The 18,879-nt window shown below is 43.0% G+C and overlaps 1 protein-coding gene across 3 annotated transcripts in view; it reads left to right on the top strand.

The window, feature by feature from the left end:
* Positions 1-18,879, top strand: part of CSMD1 (CUB and Sushi multiple domains 1) — a 2,076,272-nt gene that overhangs the window by 2,017,994 nt on the left and 39,399 nt on the right. For all 3 annotated transcript variants that reach the window (XR_003509135.1, XM_027530260.1, XM_027530259.1), the window contains exons 55-57: positions 7,655-7,843; positions 15,096-15,269; positions 17,720-17,902. Coding sequence is in view for 2 of the 3 variants with exons in the window: in XM_027530260.1 (XP_027386061.1) it covers positions 7,655-7,843; positions 15,096-15,269; positions 17,720-17,902 (546 nt within the window). In the remaining variant the exon portion in view is untranslated. The remainder of the gene's footprint in view (positions 1-7,654; positions 7,844-15,095; positions 15,270-17,719; positions 17,903-18,879) is intronic.

Here is an 18,879-nt window from a genome sequence, read left to right as displayed (position 1 = left end):
TTTTCCCAGGCAAGGATACTGGAGTGGGTTGCCATATCCTTCTCCATCATTTTCACCCAACTTATGCCAAAGCAATGGCGAAGAAATCAAATGCCTGTCATTTAACAATAGTTCTTGGTTTTGGGGCTTCCCTTGTGGCTCAGCTGATAAAGAATCCACCTGCAATGCAAAAGACCTGGGTTCAATTCCTGGGTTTGGAATATCCCCTGGAGAAGGGAAAGGCCACCCACCCATCCCTGGAAAATTCCATGGACTGTATAGTCCACGGAGTTGCAAAGAATCAAACACGACTGAGCAACTTAGACTTTCACTTGGTGTTTTACAATAGGTGCTGATCCTTTAGCAGCCCATGGCTCAGTGTGAAGGAGGTCAGGGTTCTTTTTAATGACTTCAGTGTTAATTTTGACTTGTCTTTTCTTCCTGCCTTTTCTTGGAAAATTGGAAAGAACTTATTTTTTTAAATAGATTTTTTTTTAGATCAGTTTTAGGTTCATAGCAAGATTTAGAAGAAGGTGCAGAGGTTTCCCAGTACCCCTTGCCCCCACAGTGCACACCCCTAATTATCAACATCCCTGCAAGATGGTGCATTTATTAATAGTGATGAACCTACATGGAACACTTTGGCTGCGCTGAGTCTTAGCTGCTGCTTGGGCTTTTCTCTAGTTGTAGTGAGCAATGGAGGCTCGCTAGCTGTGCTGCTCAGGATTGTTTTGTGGTGGCTTCTCTTATCGCAGAGCATGGGCTCTAGGGCCTGAGGGCAAGCTCAAAGGCTTAGTCACCCCTTGGCTTGTGGAACTGTCCCAGGCCAGGGATTGAACGTGTCCCCTGCATTGCAAGGCAGAATCTTAACCGCTGGACCACAAGGGAAACCCAGGGTTTTGGTTTTAACATAGGACCCATGGGTTTGGACAGGTGTATGATGCGTGTGGCTTCCCAGGTGGCAGTGGTGGTAAAGAACCCGCCTGCCCATGCAGGAGACATTAGAGACTTGGGTTCAATCCCTGGGTTTGCAAGATCCTCTGGAGGAGAGCACGGAACCCACTCCAGTATCCTTGCCTAGAGAACTCCATGGACAGAGGAGCCTAGTGAGCTACTGTCCATGGGGTCACAAAGGGTGGGCCATGACTGAAGCAACTTAGCATGCACACATGAGGACAGGTAGCTGTGATTGCTGTACCTGCCCAGTATTTTCACAGCCCTTGTTTAGCCTCCTCAGCCCTCCTTCCCCTCAGCACCTGGCAACCCCTGATCTTTTTACCATCTCTATAGTTTTGCCTTTTCTAGAATGTCAAGTTGGAACCACAATATGTAACTATTTCAGATCTGAATTTTCATGTAGTGTATGCATTTAAGTTTCTTCTATGCTTTTTATTGGCTTGATGGTACGTTTTTAAGAATGAGTAAAATCCTATGTCTGGAAGGATCACAGTCTATCTGTAGATTTACCTCCTGAGGGACATCTTGGTTGCTTCCAAGTTTTGGCAACTGTAGATAAACCTGCTGTAATCATTCCCATGTAGGCTTCTGTGTGGACAGAAGTTTTTAACTCCCTTGGGTAAATATTAAGGAACAGGATTTCTTGGTTGTATGGTAAGAGTTATGTTTAATTTGGTAAGAAACCTCCAAAATGTCTTCATAACTAGCTGCACAGTCTGATCCCCACCGGCAGCGATGAGAGTTCCAACTCCCCATCAGGTCAGCATCTGCAGTGTCCGCGTTCCGAGTGGTGGCCGTGCTGATAGGTGTGCAGTGGAATCTCGTTGTTGTTTAATTTGCATCTCCCTGATGACATATGACCTGCAACATCTTTCCATGTGCTTATTTGCCGTCTGTAAGTCTTCTCTGCTGCGGGGTCAGTTACGGCCTGTGGCTCATTTTTCAGTTGAGTTGTTTTCCACTGTTGAGTTTTAAGAGTTCTTTTTCAGTTTTGGGTAGCCATCCTTTATTAGCTGTGTCCTTTCTAATATTGTCTCTTATCCTGTGGCTTGTCTTCTTATTCTCTTGACCCTGCCTTTGGAAGAGCAGACCTTTAAAATGAGTACTTAATTTTAAAAGCTGGCACCTCCAAAACCTCTGATAAAAGGGGAGATGACTGACAAGTATTGTCATCCCAGCTTCGAGGGGATTAGAAACCCCCCAGCAAGCCAGATGCCTCCTGCGCACATTTTCTGTTATTCTCTGTTGCTTTGTGTTGCTTTGTTTATGAAGTACGGGGTACTGTCTAATTCACAGAATTTACATGAAAATTATTCAATGAGGAAAAGCATGGTTTCAAAGAGGTCAGGCTCATAAGGATAGTAAAGTGTCAGAAAAAAAAATGACAAGAAATTTTAAAAGTTTAAATTAACAGAAGTAACTCCCCTATTAACACAATTTTCCAGAGATTCTCCATATGCCCTGCACTATGGCCTGATTCTTCTCTGTGTGATTCCTTTAATAATTCTCCAGAAGGTCTAAGGTGTTGTATCTTGTGTAAGCATGCTGGTGTGCTTCGTTTCTTCCCCTCTCCAAATGTTGAATACAGTTCCCCCATGTCTAATCTGGCGAGGGGGGGTCAATGAGCTGTGGAATCCTGAGCATGCATGCTCAGCTCCTGAGTCGTGTCTGACTCATTTCCACCCATGGACTGCCGTCTGCCAGGCTCCTCTGTCCATGGGATTTCCCAGATAAGAATACTGGAGTAGGTTTCCATTTCCTTCTCTACAGGATCTTTCCAACCCAGGGATTGAACCTGTGTCTCCTGTACTGGCAGGTGGGTTCTTCACCATCTGAGTCCCCTGAGAAGCCAGCCCTATAGTATTTGGTTAATGATGGGAAAGAGAAACTCCACCAGAACTTTGGAATGAAACTCCAGGTAAATCTGTGCTCAAGTGAGGCTGGTGTAGATGCAGATTTTCAGTCTCTCCACCTGGAGTCACATTTTATCCTCAGACTCAGCCCTACCCATAAAAAAGCTCAGACCATGCCTGATGCATTTGTGATACATCAGATCACCGTCATCCAGGAACTGGGGAAGATTGAAGGCAGGAGGAGATGGGGATGACAGAGGATAAGATGGTTGGATGGCATCACTGACTCAATGGACATGGGTTTGAGCAAACTCCAGAAAACAGTGAAGGATAGAGGAGCCTGGCATGCTGCAGTCCATGGGATCACAAAGAGTTGGACACAACTGAGTGACCAAACAACAACAACATACAGGAAATGACTCAACCCCCAACGCTACCTTTACAAACAGGACCAGGAAAATAAATAAATTAAAAAGCCACCCTTTTCTACTAATAGTGATATCTTTCTGGAGTAAATAAGTTATATGGCTGCAGACTTTGTAACACAGAATGAAAATAGACGTTGTCATATCTACTCTAAGAGTCAGGTTTATGTCTGCTGTTTCAAGGCCCTGTTTCTAAAGAAGAGCATTCTCTGAGTCTTTGTCTCTTAAATTCCAAAATACGTGTCAAGTTCAAGGACAAGAAATGAGGTAGACCCAAGTCTGACAGTCTTAGGATAAGTCACAGTGTTTTATTTCCTCATGTAAAAATGTTTGTGTTACAGGCAAACATTAGGAGGTTTTATTTTTTTTTCCATCTTATCTACAGTTTTGTAGGATTGGTCATTTTAATGCAGAGAATATATGTCCTTTGCTGTTACATACGTAAGAATAAAGAAAATTAAGAAACTCTGGGGTGAGTGAAGACTCTGTTCTGCTTAGAGAGGAATGAAAAGGGAAACAAGCAAACAAAACAAAAGCTTATTAAACTTGCATAACTGAATCTGGAACTGTTTACTTCAGATTGGGACTCTTAACCCACATGGCTGGGACTCAAACCCAGCCAAAACCCACAGTACCTGGTTTCAGGACCTAATGAAGCTCAGGTTCTTGATGTCTCATCCTGGAAAGAATTCAGTGAGAGACAAAGTGATAGGTAAGAAGTTAATTTATTCAGATACAGAGAGAATCACACTCCACAGACGAGGGTGGGCCCTGGCAGAGGGTGAATGCGGCCACAAAATTTGGTGTGGTTAGTTTTTATAGGCTTGGTAATTTCATATGCTAATGACTGGGAGGAGGATTATTCCAACTGTTTTTCAGAAGGGGTGGAGATTTCCAGGATTTGGGCCACTGCCTACTCCTTGGTCTTTTAACAGCTCCATGGAACTGTCATGGCACTTCTGGATGTGTCTTTGACTTGTTGATGGAGGATTAAGGTCTAGTCTTGTCTGTCATCTTGGTCCCATTTGATTCTGATTGGTTTATGTTGTGTTCTTGGGCTATGGCTTCCTCTCAAAAGTTGTGCCCTGCCACTTTCCCTCCTGTTACAAATCCAGGGTCTTAGAGTTAGTTAATCCTCAACTTCACTGGAGAACATCAGTTTTCTTCTACAACCGGGCAAAGAAAGTCTGGGTTTCTGTGCGTTCTAAGTAAACCAGCACATGTGACACACTTATCACAGTGCTTGACGCATAGAAGGTTCTCAGTCTCCCCACCCCCACCCCCACCTGTCTCTGAAATTCAACTAGAATCAATAGCAATCAATTAGAATGTTTCTTCTTTATCCAACCTGAATGTCTCATTACACCTAAAATCAGTTTCTTTATTCTTATCAGTTATTGATAAAAAATGAAAGGTAACCTTCATATATTTGAAAAATCCTCACAATGGGAGAAGGCGATGGCACCCCACTCCAGTACTCTTGCCTGGAAAATCCCATGGATGGAGGAGCCTGGTGGGCTGCAGTCCATGGGGTCTCGAAGAGTCGGACACCACTGAGCGACTTCACTTTCACTTTTCACTTTTATGCATTGGAGAAGGAAATGGCAACCCACTCCAGTGTTCTTGCCTGGAGAATCCCAGGGACGGGGGAGCCTAGTGGGCTGCCGTCTATCAGGTCGCACAGAGTCGGACACGACTGAAGCAACTCAGCAACAGCAGCAGCATAATAAATTGTTTTTTTTTCCCCCTGTGACCAGTAATCTTATATTTAAATTTTGATTCATGCAGTTAGTAAACAAGCTGAAAGCATTTATTCTGTGCAGTACACTGAACACTGCAGAGTCATCTCACCTTCAATTGTCCTCTCAACTTTGCATAATCCCTTCTATTGGAAAACTTAAAAACAAATATTACTCAAAACTCTAATCAACTATGAATGCTTTTTTTTTTTTTTAATGAGTGAACTAATCCTTACCCATTTTTTTCCCACTGCCAAAGAATTTAATTTGGCTATAGTTTCCATTATGAAGCATCATTTTCTTGTATTTCCTGTTTGTGATCAGATTTTTAATGAGCCATAAAAGAAAATAAGAAATAAGCAAGAAACAGGAGTAAACATAGAAAAAGAAATGTAAGTACAAATTGTAAGATAGAATGAAAGAATTAAGCAGATAAGGAAACCGTTCTTTCCTCCCTCCTCTCTCCCTCCTCCCTTCCCGTCCTTCCTCCCTTTTCTCACAAAGCCCTACGTCCACTGCAGGAGGTTCAGGAGTCCTCAGGTAGTTTGGAGCTCTGATCCTTACCTAGCTCTGGTATAGCCACCTTTGTGACCTCAGACGTGTTGCTGATCCATTACATGAATGTTTTAACCCCCAGTGAAAGTGAAGAGGAACTAAAAAACCTCTTGATGAAAGTGAAAGAGGAGAGTGAAAAAGTTGGCTTAAAGCTCAACATTCAGAAAACTAAGATCATGGCATCTGGTCCCATCACTTCATGGGAAATAGATGGGGAAACAGTGGAAACTGTGTCAGACTTTATTTTGGGAGGCTCTAAAACCACTGCAGATGGTGATTGCAGCCATGAAATTAAAAGACGCTTACTCCTTGGAAGGAAAGTTATGACCAACCTAGATAGCATATTTAAAAGCAGAGACATTACTTTGCCAACAAAGGTCCGTCTAGTCAAGGCTATGGTTTTTCCAGTGGTCATGTATGGATGTGAGAGTTGGACTGTGAAGAAAGCTGAGTGCCAAAGAATTGATGCTTTTGAAGTGTGGTGTTGGAGAAGACTCTTGAGAGTCCCTTGGACTGCAAGGAGATCCAACCAGTCCATTCTAAAGATCGGTCCTGGGTTTTCTTTGGAATGAATGATGCTAAAGCTGAAACTCCAGTACTTTGGCCACCTCATGTGAAGAGTTGACTCATTGGAAAAGACTCTTATGCTGGGATGGTTTGGGGGCAGGAGGAAAAGGGGACGACAGAGGATGAGATGGCTGGATGGCATCACAGATGCAATGGACGTGAGTTTGAGTGAACTCTGGGAGTTGGTGATGGACAGGGAGGCCTGGTGCGCTGAGATTCATGGGGTCACAAAGAGTGGGACACAACTGAGCAACTGAACTGAACTGAAACACAAATGTCCTCCAGGAATCCACGTGGGCTGTGTGTGTGGTACAATGTTTCCCTTTCTCTCCAGCTGAGGACTTCCTGTTCTGTGTCAGGTTTTAATACCTGAACATCAAGGCCAGGTCTCTGTGCTTAGCGTGTTGAGGGGTGTGATGCTGGGATGTGGGGAGATGCCTACAGTGAGTCTGCTGCTGGTTTTGCTCTGATGTGTTACCCTCTGCTAGACACTGTGTCTCCAACTAAAAGAATGTAGCAGTTGCCACAGGCCTGAAATGTGGGCAAGAGCGTGGCTCCTGCAGCTGCCTGTTCAGCCCTGGGCAGTCAGAGTGCAGACAGTCCCGGCCCCTTCTCTCCTCTGCACCTGTGGTGGCTGGTCCCCTCCCCGACACCAGCAGGCGCTCAAGCTCGAAGAACATGTCCCCTGTCCCTGTGGTTTCTACAGGGGAAAACCTCAAACCAGGGGCTACGTTATTTTACATTGTCAGGTGGTGCTAGTGGTAAAGAACCTGGCTGCCAATGGAGGAGACATAAGAGATGTGGGTTCAGTCCCTGGGTTGGGAAGATCTCCTGCGGGAAAGGCATGGCAACCCAGTCCAATATTCTTGCCTGGGAAATCCCTGGATGGAGGAGCCTGGCAGGCTAAAGTCCATGGGGTCACAAAGAGTTATACACGACTGGGGCGACTTAGCACAGACATTTAACAGAAATCACTGCAGGCACATATTGAAGCATTAGTGCATGTGATGGGGGTAGGGGGTGGAATTAGTTTGTGAGTCCCAGGCTGCCCTAAACCCTCACACTCACATACAAAGACTTTAACTTCAGCCATTTCTACTTTAAAATTTTCATAATGTAAAAATATAACCAGGAAAACTAATTTTAGACTTTATATTGAAGAAGCATATTATTAGGAAGCAGTTAAAAGCTATCAGTCTCATGTTTAAATTGCTGTAGAAGCCACTATGTTGCTCAATATTTTTTTGAAGCCTGGTGACCCAGAGCAGGAAGTGGAGATCGTCAAGGCTGCAGGATTTCACACTAAGCCTTGGCTGTGAGGCTGTCATCTTACAAACTTCCCAAAACCACGAGGAGGAGTTCACCTTCTCTGCAGTCTGTTTCATTTGTAAATATTGTTGTTGTTGTTTAGTTAGCCGTGTCTGACTCTTTGTGACCCCCTAGACTGCAGCCCACTGGGCTCCTCTGTCGCCCTGGGATTCCCCAGCTGAGAACACTGGAGTGGGTTGCAGTCCCCCCACTCCAAGACTGTAACTGTAGAGCTGCATGTAAACTATGTGTGGTGTGCTTCCCTCCACAGTGGTGAACTGCTCTGACCCAGGCTTGGTGGAAAACGCCGTTCGTCACGAGCACCAGAACCTCCCCGAGGGTTTTGAGTATGGAGTGACTGTTGTATATCAGTGCAAGAGGGGCTTCTACCTGCTGGGATCCTCTGCCCTCACCTGCATGGCGAATGGCCTGTGGGATCGCTCTCTGCCCAAGTGTCTGGGTGAGTGGGGTAGTCTGGCCTTCAGAGAACACTGCCAACACAACATATGTAGTTTTTTTTTTTTTAATACTATTGAAAATGGTATTGATTTTTTATTCTCTCCTCCTGACCCCATCACAAATCATATTAGTTTTTATGATATATTTAAGAAGGCAAGGGACTCGGTCAGCTCTGCCTGGACCTTGTTTTCCCTGTGTCTGCTCATCAGTGCTCATTTCCTGCTTCAGCCTGGCAGGTGGGCAGATCCTCTGGTTCACCCGGGTGCCAGCAGCCTCCAGACTGTGCCTCTTGCAACACACTGCCTCCCTGGGGACCCAGGTTCAGAGATACTGCAAAAGGCTATAGTATGGAGTCTCCATCTATGGACCCAGTATCTGTGGCCAGAAGAGTGGAGCACTCTGGGGGCCTCATTTGTCTCATCAGCACTTCTGGGACAGTCCAGTGTGAGCCTGATAAAGAAGACGGCACCCTGGTTGGCACTTCCTCCTGACCCTTAGGTTTAACCAAGAGGAAGAGCGGGGTGCTCCTCTGGGCAGACAGAATTACAGGTCATAGCTCTAACTTCCCAGAAAACGTTATTCACAGTATGCAGATAAGCAAGGACATTTTCTTTTTCACCCCAGTAGCTACCTTATTACTTTCTTTCCTTTGAAATAGCATATTGTTCTTAAGTTCAAAGAGAATCATCTTGTGTCTTTTTAAAACAAAGTCTGAAAATGAAGGAAAGGGAGTCACTCTCCTTGGTCTTTTAAAAATCAGAAACAAAACCATTCTTAAAATCAATATATTTTTAGTATTCATTTTTCATGCATACAGAAAACGGGAAATGACAATTACATTATAAATTAAAATACTGAAAAAAGGTGGTAGTCCATTTTAGTCCTCTTGATTACAGCATTTTCAGTACATTTTCAGAGTGGACTGTGCTGGTGACTTTTTTCCTTCAAGTCAGGGTCCCTCAAAGCCCTTTGAATCTGCCTGAAAACCTGTGTCAAATTCTAAGTGTAACAATACAGTTAATTCTTATGGAGAAAGAGAGCGATGACTTTCAAAAACAAATGTACAAGTTTATTTGACCAAAAATAAATAAATAAATAAACTATGAATGTGGTACAGTTCTCATCAAATTTCGTGTGTTCTGGTTTTCCATGCCTTCACACATGGGAACTTTTCAGAGAAATCAGTTTTATTTTCTCCCCAAAGATTTGCCTAGCCTCTTCCGCAGCCTCCCCCAGACTTCCATTAGTGGTTGTGATGATGCCCCTGTGCCCCAGACCTCCAGGAACCAGCTTTTCACTGACCTCGTTTTCCAAATTGGTGAGTTCCCACTGCTGTTATCATTAACCGCTGAAGTTATGGGAATTTGGGAACACATGCTCTCCAAGGAGAGCATTTTTACCACAGGCTCTGGAGCAGCTGGCCACCCTCTCTATTTGTGATGTTGTATGGTTCACTGATTTTTATTTTCTCTTTTATTTCACCTGGAACTGATCATTCACCAACCATGTCACTGATTCTGCTCTAGTTAGCTTCTTTTTAGGACTCCAGATAAACTCCTGTTCTCCGACGAGTGGATGTCAGGATGAGAGAGTGTCAGGGGAGGGCGAATGTGACTCGGGGCACTGGGGCCTTTCTGAAACCTGCCTCTCTGGTTGGTGTCGCTCTGCGGTTGCCGATGACCAAATGCAATCTCTCTTGGATGTAAAATCAGGTCCCTTTGGATCATTTCTGGCACCCTCAGTCCAATTAATAGCTTACAGTGAACGATGTTGAATTCGTGATCTCTGAAGAAGATTTAGCTTCAGAACCAGGGACTATGCTTGATCACTCAAGATATTTTGTATAGCAGAGTTTTATTAAAGTATGAAAAGGGACAGAGAATGCCTCTGACATAGACATCAGAAGGGGGACAGAGAGTGCCCCACTTGCTAGTCTTAGGAAAGGGAGTTATATACTTTTTAAATTGGTTATTACAATAAATCAAAAGAATGTTTCAAGTTTGTAAAGATCTTACTAGATGCACTCCCACAATTTACATTTTAAGATAACGAGATTAGTCAGAAAGTTTTCAAGAAGGAGAATGTGTCCTCAAGCAGGATACATTATTGTTATATAATCCATAATATAGAGTTTAAACTGAGTTGTTTGTTGTATAACCATCAGTTCTAGGCTTAAAGAAAAAAAATTTTTTTCTTTTATATGATTAAGACTACGGAATGTAGAGGGGAAAAAAAAAAAAAGAGAGATGTTTGTCCTTTCCTCCTCCTTGAGAACTCCAGACCCCTCTCTCCTCCTCAGGAACCCGGGACTTCTTATCAACCTGCCTCTCATTCCTCCCTTTTCTTTTAGGAGAGTTATGTTGCCAAGGGAAAGGGGCATTGTTTTCGTTTCATAACTACTTCCTGGTTTTGAGAGGTGTCGTCCCTAAATTGTTGAGGCAACATATTCTCCTAACCCTCATATTGAGGGTCTCAGATCCCAGGGCCCCAAGTAATAGTTGAAGGAGGTCATGGTACTTGTAGGAGCCTGGACAATCATTTGTAACTTAAAAACTCAGACAGTTAGAAACAAACCCCATTATACAGGTCTAGATGTAAGGCAAAATAGTCATTAAACCAAGTTAAACCATAATCAAATTTAAAAGTCACATTATGTCCAGAGTTACATCAGTCCATCTTAGGATTGTTGGATGTCATTGCAGAGTTGAGGAAAGTCCTTTCCTTGTTGAGGAGAAACACACCTTGTTAAGCCTTCAATTGATGAGCAGGAGAGTGTTCCACAGACCCAGTAGTTAGACCAATTGTGGAATGCAGCATAGAAATGAGCCCAGGAAAAAAAGGCATTGTCTTGAGGGTCAAACAGCAGACTCAGGACTTTTGGATTCAGCAGAAGCAAGCCCACATATATTCTCAGGCCCATCTCAGTTCCTGGCTCAAACAGTGGCTTGTTTGACTCAAAGGCTGGGGCAGGAATTAACCTCTTTGTAAACTCTGTTGAAAAGCTAAAAGCTGAGTCACATAGTTAATTCTAAGGCTTCCAGATCTATGACAATATCTGTGCACAAAAAAGATCTGTCACAGAGACACTCCCTTCTTCTTAGGGGCAGCTCAAGCCCTCTTTAAAGCTATGGGTAAAACTTTAAACCAACAGTCTTGTGTTTCCTGAGTTACCTTATGCAGATTCCTCAATAATGTCATTAGCCTTTTTAACCTTTTCTGAAAATTGGGGTCTCCAGGAACAGTGTAAGTGATATTCTATTCCTAAAGCTTTTGACACCCCTTGAGTTACAGCAGGTTTAAAGATGGAGCCATTCTTGCTCTGAACTTTAGAGTTTAAGATCCCACATACACCATGAGAAGTCAGTATAATAAGATTTTGTCCATTAGTAAACTTATGAGCTTTAGTCATTAGCAAAACAAAAGTAGCAATTACCCTTAAGCAATGTGGCCATAGCCTTTTTTCAGTAACAAACAAAGTAAACTGATCCTGTGGGCAAGCTCAAGGCAGGAGCCTGCAAGAGAGAAGTCTGAAGAGCCTTAAAAGCCTTTTGAGTCTCTGGGGGACCAAACCAGCTTGTTGGTTTGGGCCTGCTGAGTTTCAGTTAAAAGTTTATATAAAGGCCCAGCAAGTTCCCCATAACCCAGAATCCAAATGCAGCAATAGCCTGTCATGCCCAAGAATCCTCTCAATTGTCTTAATGTCATAGGTAGAAGATGATTTAATAGAGGTTTAACTCTAGAAAGCAACATTCAAATCAGTGACTGAAATATATTTGGCTCGTCCAGGAACTTCAGACAATAAGGTATAAAGATCAGAAACTTATTATTTATATATCTTAAATTAGTCTCTATTTATCAGTTGACATTTTTACATCCAAAATAGCAGTGTTGTATGGACTATTACAGAGAATTAATAGCCCCTGTTCCTTTAAATTTTCGAGGATGGGTTTTAACCCTTCCTTAAACTCAAGCTTTAGTGGATACTGCTTTTGATATGGAAATAGGTGAGGGTCTTTGAGCTTGAAAACTACAGGAACAGCATTGTGCTAGACCCACAGTTTTTCCATCAGCCCACACTTTAGGATTTACATTTTGTTCAGTTAAAAAGAATGGGTTCCATATTTATAAAAACAGAGGCCTGGACCTTGTTCTGTATATCCTTCCCCAAAACGGGTGAGGGAGACTCCCAGCACAATTAGAAACTAGCACAGAGTCCAGCTGCAGCTTAAAGGATGACTGACATAATAGCATTTGGCTCGTCCTGACAGCCCATTACAGTAGTGGATCAGGAGGAAAGCAGGCCAGGGTCTTCCCTGAGCACAGAGAAAGTTACCCCAGGGTCCAAAGGAAAATCAACTGATTGGCCCCCACAGTTACTAATACCTGGGGTTTTTCAGGTGTAATTAGGAAGGGGGCTTGCTTGGGCACTCCCAGGCACCTTCAGTCCCCATTGTCTTGAGAGTCCGACCTCTGGGGCCTATACCTTGGAGGGCAGTCTCTCCTCCAGTGTGGTCCTTTGCAGACCAGACACAGAGCTGGGGGTGGCTTAGATGCCTGAAGGCAATCCCACTTGAGATGCCCCCTCCTTCCCACAGTAATAACAAGTCCGTCCCTTTTCACCTGGGTCCCTCTGGGCATTTTTCTTCAGACTGTTTCAAATCAGGTCTAACAGCCATTGTTGGGGCTTCAGTCTTTGGCCTGATTCTTTTTTCTTCCTATTTTCTTCCTCATATTTTCTACCATAAGACACTGTCTGAACCAGCTGCAAGTTTTTCTAAAGACTGATTTGGTCCAGGTGCTTGTTTTTGTAGCCTACAGTGGATAGCTAGAGCTGACTGAGTGAGAAATCTATCTTTTAAGACAATTTCTCTCTCTGTACTTTCAAGATCAACATCAGTTTTCATTCCAGTCCCAAAGAAAGGCAATGCCAAAGAGTGTTCAAACTACCACACAATTGCACTCATCTCACATGCTAGCAAAGTAATACTCAAAATTCTCCAAGCCAGGTTTCAACAATACATAAACTATGAACTTCCTGATGTTCAAGCTGGTTTTAGAAAAGGCAGAGGAACCAGAAATCAAACTGTCAACATCTGCTGGATCATCGAAAAAGCAAGAGAGTTCCAGAAAAACATCTATTTCTGCTTTATTGACTATGCCAAAGCCTTTGACTGGATCACAATAAACTGTGGAAAGTTCTGAAAGTGATGGGAATACCAGACCACCTGAGCTGCCTCTTGAGAAACCTATATGCAGGTCAGGAAGCAACAGTTAGAACTGGACATGGAACAACAGACTGGTTCCAAATAGGAAAAGGAGTACATCAAGGCATATATTGTTACCATGCTTATTTAACTTATATGCAGAGCACATCATGAGAAACGCTGGGCTAGAAGAAGCACAAGCTGGAATCAAGATTGCCGGGAGAAATATCAATAACCTCAGATATGCAGATGACACCACCCTTATGGCAGAAAGCAAAGAGGAACTAAAGAGCCTCTTGAAGGTGAAAGAGGAGAGTGAAAAAGCTGGCTTAAAACTCAACATTCAAAAACCCAAGATCATGGCATTCAGTCCAATCACTTCATGGCAAATAGATGGGGAAACAATGGAAACAGTGACAGACTATTTTCTTGGGCTCCAGAATCACTGCAGATGGTGACTGCAGCCATGAAATTAAAAGACACTTGCTCCTTGGAAGAAAAGCTATGACCAATCTAGATAGCATATTAAAAAGAAGAAATTTTAATACCAACAAAGGTCTGTCTAGTCAAGGGTATGGTTTTTCCAGTACTCATGTATGGATGTGAGAGTTGGACCATAAAGAAAGCTGAGCACTGAAGAAGTGATGCTTTTGAACTATGGTGTTAGAGAAGACTCTTGAGAGTTCCGTGGACTGCAAGAAGATCCAACCAGTCTATCCTAATATTCATTGGAAGGACTGATGTTGAAGCTGAAACTCTAATACTTTGGCCACCTGATAAGAAGAACTGACTCACTGGAAAAGACCCTGATGCTGGGAAGGATTGAAGGTGGGAGGAGAAGGGGATGACAGAGGATGAGATGGTTGGATGGCATCACCTACTCAATGGATGAGTTGGTGATGGACAGGGAAGCCTGGCATGCTGCACTCCATCAGGTCACAAAGAGTCGGACCTGACTGAGTGACTGAGCTGAATTGAACTGATAGAGTTTAAACTGAGTTTTTTGTTGTGTAATCATCAATTCCTGGCTTTAAGAAAAAACGTTTTATGTGACTAAGAAATGTAGAGAGAAAAATAAAGACGTTTGTCCTTTCGTCGTCCTTGAGAATTCCAAACCCCTCTCTCCCCTTCAGAGACCCAGACCCCTCTCTCCTCCTTGGGAACCCCAAACCTCTTATCAACCTGCCTAGGAATTGACTGTCTCACAGTTAGCTTTTTGATCATGTATAATTTTTTTTAGTGGTTAACCCTAAAAATTTTGGACTTTACAAAAAGAGAGATAGAAGTCTTTACCATCCTGTGGTATTCTAGATTTTTCCTTTTTGAGTAGTAATTATGATCAGATGATGGGCCTCATTTGGTATAAAGAAATGAATGGAATACTTGGGTTAAAAATTAATCAGTAATTTATTATTACTTTTTAACTTAAGCATTTTATTTTTATTAAAGTAAAAAATTTAATATATATATATATATATCTGATTCACTTTGTTGCACAGCAAAAACTAACATAATATTATAAAGCAACTAGACCCCAATTTAAATGTACTTAAGACAAATACTAACAAGAAAAATTTGTTAGAATGGTCTCTCTAGACATGTGATCTGGAAGAGGGAGCAGATTTGACCGAGTTTTGTCCCATGCAAAGCATACTAACCGAAGAAATAATGGTGATAGCTTTGACAGATCTCTGGTAGTCTCTACCATTTTGTATGAACACTGCTTACTTAGTATACGGCTAAGGGCAGATGGAAAAATTTAGGTAGATGACTATCTTTTTCAAAATCTCAATGTCAATTTCTACCTTCAGCAAAGCTACCTTAATAAAAAAACAAACAAACAAAAAGCTTCACTGACGGAGCCTTTCCTGGTCTTCAGTAATGTGTGAGGGAGGGTCGTCTGGAAGTTGATGCTTCTCATCCACAGGGTACCAGGGATGTGTTTTCGTTAATAGGCGGTGATCATATGAGTCCCTGAAGTACAGTGACCAACACAGAACAGCTTAACAGGAACAATGTACTTACTGATTATTTTCTCTTCTTCTTAAGTGATATCATGTGGACACCCTGGCGTCCCTGCCAACGCCATACTCACAGGAGACCTGTTCACGTATGGGGCCGTGGTCCACTACTCCTGCCGAGGGAGCCGCAGTCTCGTGGGCGACAGCAGCAGAGCCTGCCAGGAGGACAGTCACTGGAGCGGAGCCCTGCCCCACTGCACAGGTGGGCTGGCGCGGGCAGTCGTCCACTGCGCGGACACGGACTGGCGGCGCCCGTCTCCAAAGTGGTTACTAACCCATTCCAGCCGAGCACGCCCCTAGGACACATCCCCGTCGTCTGCAGCTTCTTCTCTTTGAATGAATGCATGTCCCAGCAGGGTTTCTCCTGCCGGAGCCCCGGGAACCTCCAACCCCTGACTAGGAAGCCTGCTCACCTTGACTCAGCTTGCCCTCCCTTTTCTCTCCTTCTGCTTCCTCTAAGTTCTTCCACATCTTTCCTATCTCCACCATCAACAATCACATTGGTCCTGTTTGGAAAAGAAATCATCTTAATTCTTCCATGAATGTTTCATAATAACTCAGTGGATCAGACCTCTTATTTGATTTTTTTATTCCCAACACACCTCCCACATCTCCTTGTGGGCATCCTCACCAGCATTTCCAGTGACCAATTCCTGCACTCACTGTCCCCAGTGTTTTGTTTCTTCCAAAGAATATCAATTATTGTCACTACCATATTTTAATAAACTATTTTGATTTTAGTTACATATAAACAATTTCTTAGAGTCTTCTACTTTTTTTTCACTTTTTTAAAAATTTTATTTTATCTTTTAACTTTACAATATTGTATTGGTTTTGCCATATATCAAAATGAATCCGCCACAGGTATACATGTGTTCCCCATCCTGAACCCTCCTCCCTCCTCCCTCCTCCCTCCCCATACCATCCCTCTGGGTCATCCCAGTGCACCAGCCCCAAGCATCCAGTGTTGTGCATCGAACCTGGACTGGCGACTCATTTCATATATGGTATTATACGTGTTTCAATGCCATTCTCCCAAATCATCCCACCCTCTCCCTCTCCCAAAGAGTCCAAAAGACTGTTCTATACATCAATGTCTCTTTTGCTGTCTCGTATACAGGGTTATTGTTACCATCTTTCTAAATTCCATATATATGCATTAGTATACTGTATTGGTGTTTTTCTTTCTGGCTTCACTCTGTATAATAGGCTCCAGTTTCATCCACCTCATTAGAACTGATTCAAATGTATGCTTTTTAATGGCTGAGTAATACTCCATTGTGTATATGTACCACTGCTTTCTTATCCATTCATCTGCTGATGGACATCTAGGTTGCTTCCATGTCCTGGCTATTATAAACAGTGCTGCAATGAACATTGGGGTACACGTGTCTCTTTCAATTCTGGTTTCCTCGGTGTGTAGGCCCAGCAGTGGGATTGCTGGGTCATAAGGCAGTTCTATTTCCAGTTTTTTAAGGAATCTCCACACTGTTCTCCATAGTGGCTGTACTAGTTTGCATTCCCACCAACAGTGTAAGAGGGTTCCCTTTTCTCCACACCCTCTCCAGCATTTATTGCTTGTAGACTTTTGGATCGCAGCCATTCTGACTGGCATGAAATGGTACCTCATAGTGGTTTTGATTTGCATTTCTCTGATAATGAGTGATGTTGAGCATCTTTTCATGTGTTGGTTAGCCATCTGTTTGTCTTCTTTGGAGAAATGTCTGTTTAGTTCTTTGGCCCATTTTTTCATTGTGTTGTTTATTTTTCTGGAATTGAGCCATAGGAGTTGCTTGTGTATTTTTGAGATTAGTTGTTTGTCAGTTGCTTCATTTGATATTATTTTCTCCCATTCTGAAGGCTGCCTTTTCACCTTGCTTACAGTTTCCTTTGTTGTGCAGAAGCTTTTAAGTTTAATTAGGTCCCATTTGTTTATTTTTGCTTTTATTTCCAATATTCTGGGAGGTGGGTCATAGAGGATCCTGCTGTGATGTATGTCAGAGAGTGTTTTGCCTATGTTCTCCTCTAGGGGTTTTATAGTTTCTGGTCTTACGTTTAGATCTTTAATCCATTTTGAGTTTATTTTTGTATATGGTGTTAGAAAGTGTTCTAGTTTCATTCTGTTACAAGTGGTTGACCAGTTTTCCCAGCACCACTTGTTGAAGAGATTGTCTTTAATCCATTGTATATTCTTGCCTCCTTTTTCAAAGATAAGGTGTCCATAGGTGCCTGGATTTATCTCTGGGCTTTCTATTTTGTTCCATTGATCTATATTTCTGTCTTTGTGCCAGTACCATACTGTCTTGATGACTGTGGCTTTGCAGTAGAGCCTGAAGTCAGGCAGGTTGATTCCTCCAGTTCCATTCTTCTTTCTCAAGATTGCTTTGGCTATTCGAGGTTTTTTGTATTTCCATACAAATTGTGAAATTATTTGTTCTAGCTCTGTGAAGAATACCGTTGGTAGCTTGATAGGGATTGCATTGAGTCTTCTACTTTTGTGCTGTAATAAGGAAAATCTTTCTCACAGGATTTCCAGAATGTTATGACTATGGCCGTGTTTGATACACATTTACATAAAATTTCATTCTCTGTAAACATAACAGCCCTGTTTTAAGCAGCATCATCTACTGCCATGTGTTTTGTGTTCTACAGGAAATAACCCTGGATTTTGCGGTGATCCGGGGACCCCAGCCCATGGGTCTCGGCTTGGAGAGGAGTTTAAGGCCAAGAGCCTCCTGCGCTTCTCCTGTGAAATGGGCTACCAGCTGCGGGGCTCAGCCGAGCGGACGTGTCTGCTCAATGGGTCCTGGTCAGGACTGCAGCCCGTGTGCGAGGGTGAGTGGATCCCAGCCTGAAAGTCAACGCTGCAGGTTGAAACCGGGTAGCTCACTCTGAAATGACCAGTGACATTCTACAACATCTTACAGGTTATGCTGTTTCTACAATTAACTTGTTTTCCCCTCAAACATAAGAGAATCATCAGGAAGTCTTCTCCTGGTGACCATCTCAGTGTGGCACTCAGGGTGTTATGGCTGGTGGCGCTGAGAAGGCAGGTGAAGGTGCTGTGAGCAGGGCAGGTCCTGACGGGGGCTCCCTGCTGCTGGAAGTCATTCCATTCACACGTTAGTTCATCTATTGGTGGCCCTTGTCTTAGTTTCTTGAAAACTTAAACAGTGAAAAAAGTAAAGCAGTTGAGAGTAAGTCATGTTTTCCGTAGAAATCTCACTCTGTTGCTGGGGTACTACACTATGAGTTCCTTCCCAAAAAAATATAAGTGAATTCACTTATTCAAATAGGAGAGCTTAACTAATTTTTACTTTATGATGTACTTATCCCAGACTATGCAAAGTGAAGTTGCTCAGTTGTGTCCGACTCTTTGCGATCCCATGGACTGTAGTCTCCCAGGCTTCTCTGTCCATGGGGTTTTCCAGGCAAGAGTACTGGAGTGGGTTGCCATTTCCTTCTCCAGGGGATCTTCCTGATCGAACCCAGGTCTCCTGCATTGCAAGCGGATGCTTTACCCTCTGAGCCACCAGGGAAGCCCTATGCTTCCACCAGGGAAGACTATGCAAAGTGCTTTTTAAATAGCATTCAGTTTAGCAAAATGGTATCATCACTGACTCACTGGACATGAGTTTGAGCAAACTTCAGGAGACAGTGAAGGACAGGGAAGCCTGGCGTGCTGTAGTCCACGGGTCACAAGGACACGACTTAGCTACTGAAGAACAGTTTAGCAAAAGTCAGAAATTCAAACGGGTCCTATAAAATCCTTTTAAACTTTTTGCTTAAAATCTGTATACAAAAAGAAGTTA

The sequence above is a fragment of the Bos indicus x Bos taurus genome, chromosome 27, assembly GCF_003369695.1.
Source record: "Bos indicus x Bos taurus breed Angus x Brahman F1 hybrid chromosome 27, Bos_hybrid_MaternalHap_v2.0, whole genome shotgun sequence".
Taxonomy (NCBI): Eukaryota; Metazoa; Chordata; class Mammalia; order Artiodactyla; family Bovidae; genus Bos; species Bos indicus x Bos taurus.
The sequence above is the reverse complement of the archived record's forward strand: the minus strand, read 5'-3'. Positions and strand labels throughout refer to the sequence as shown.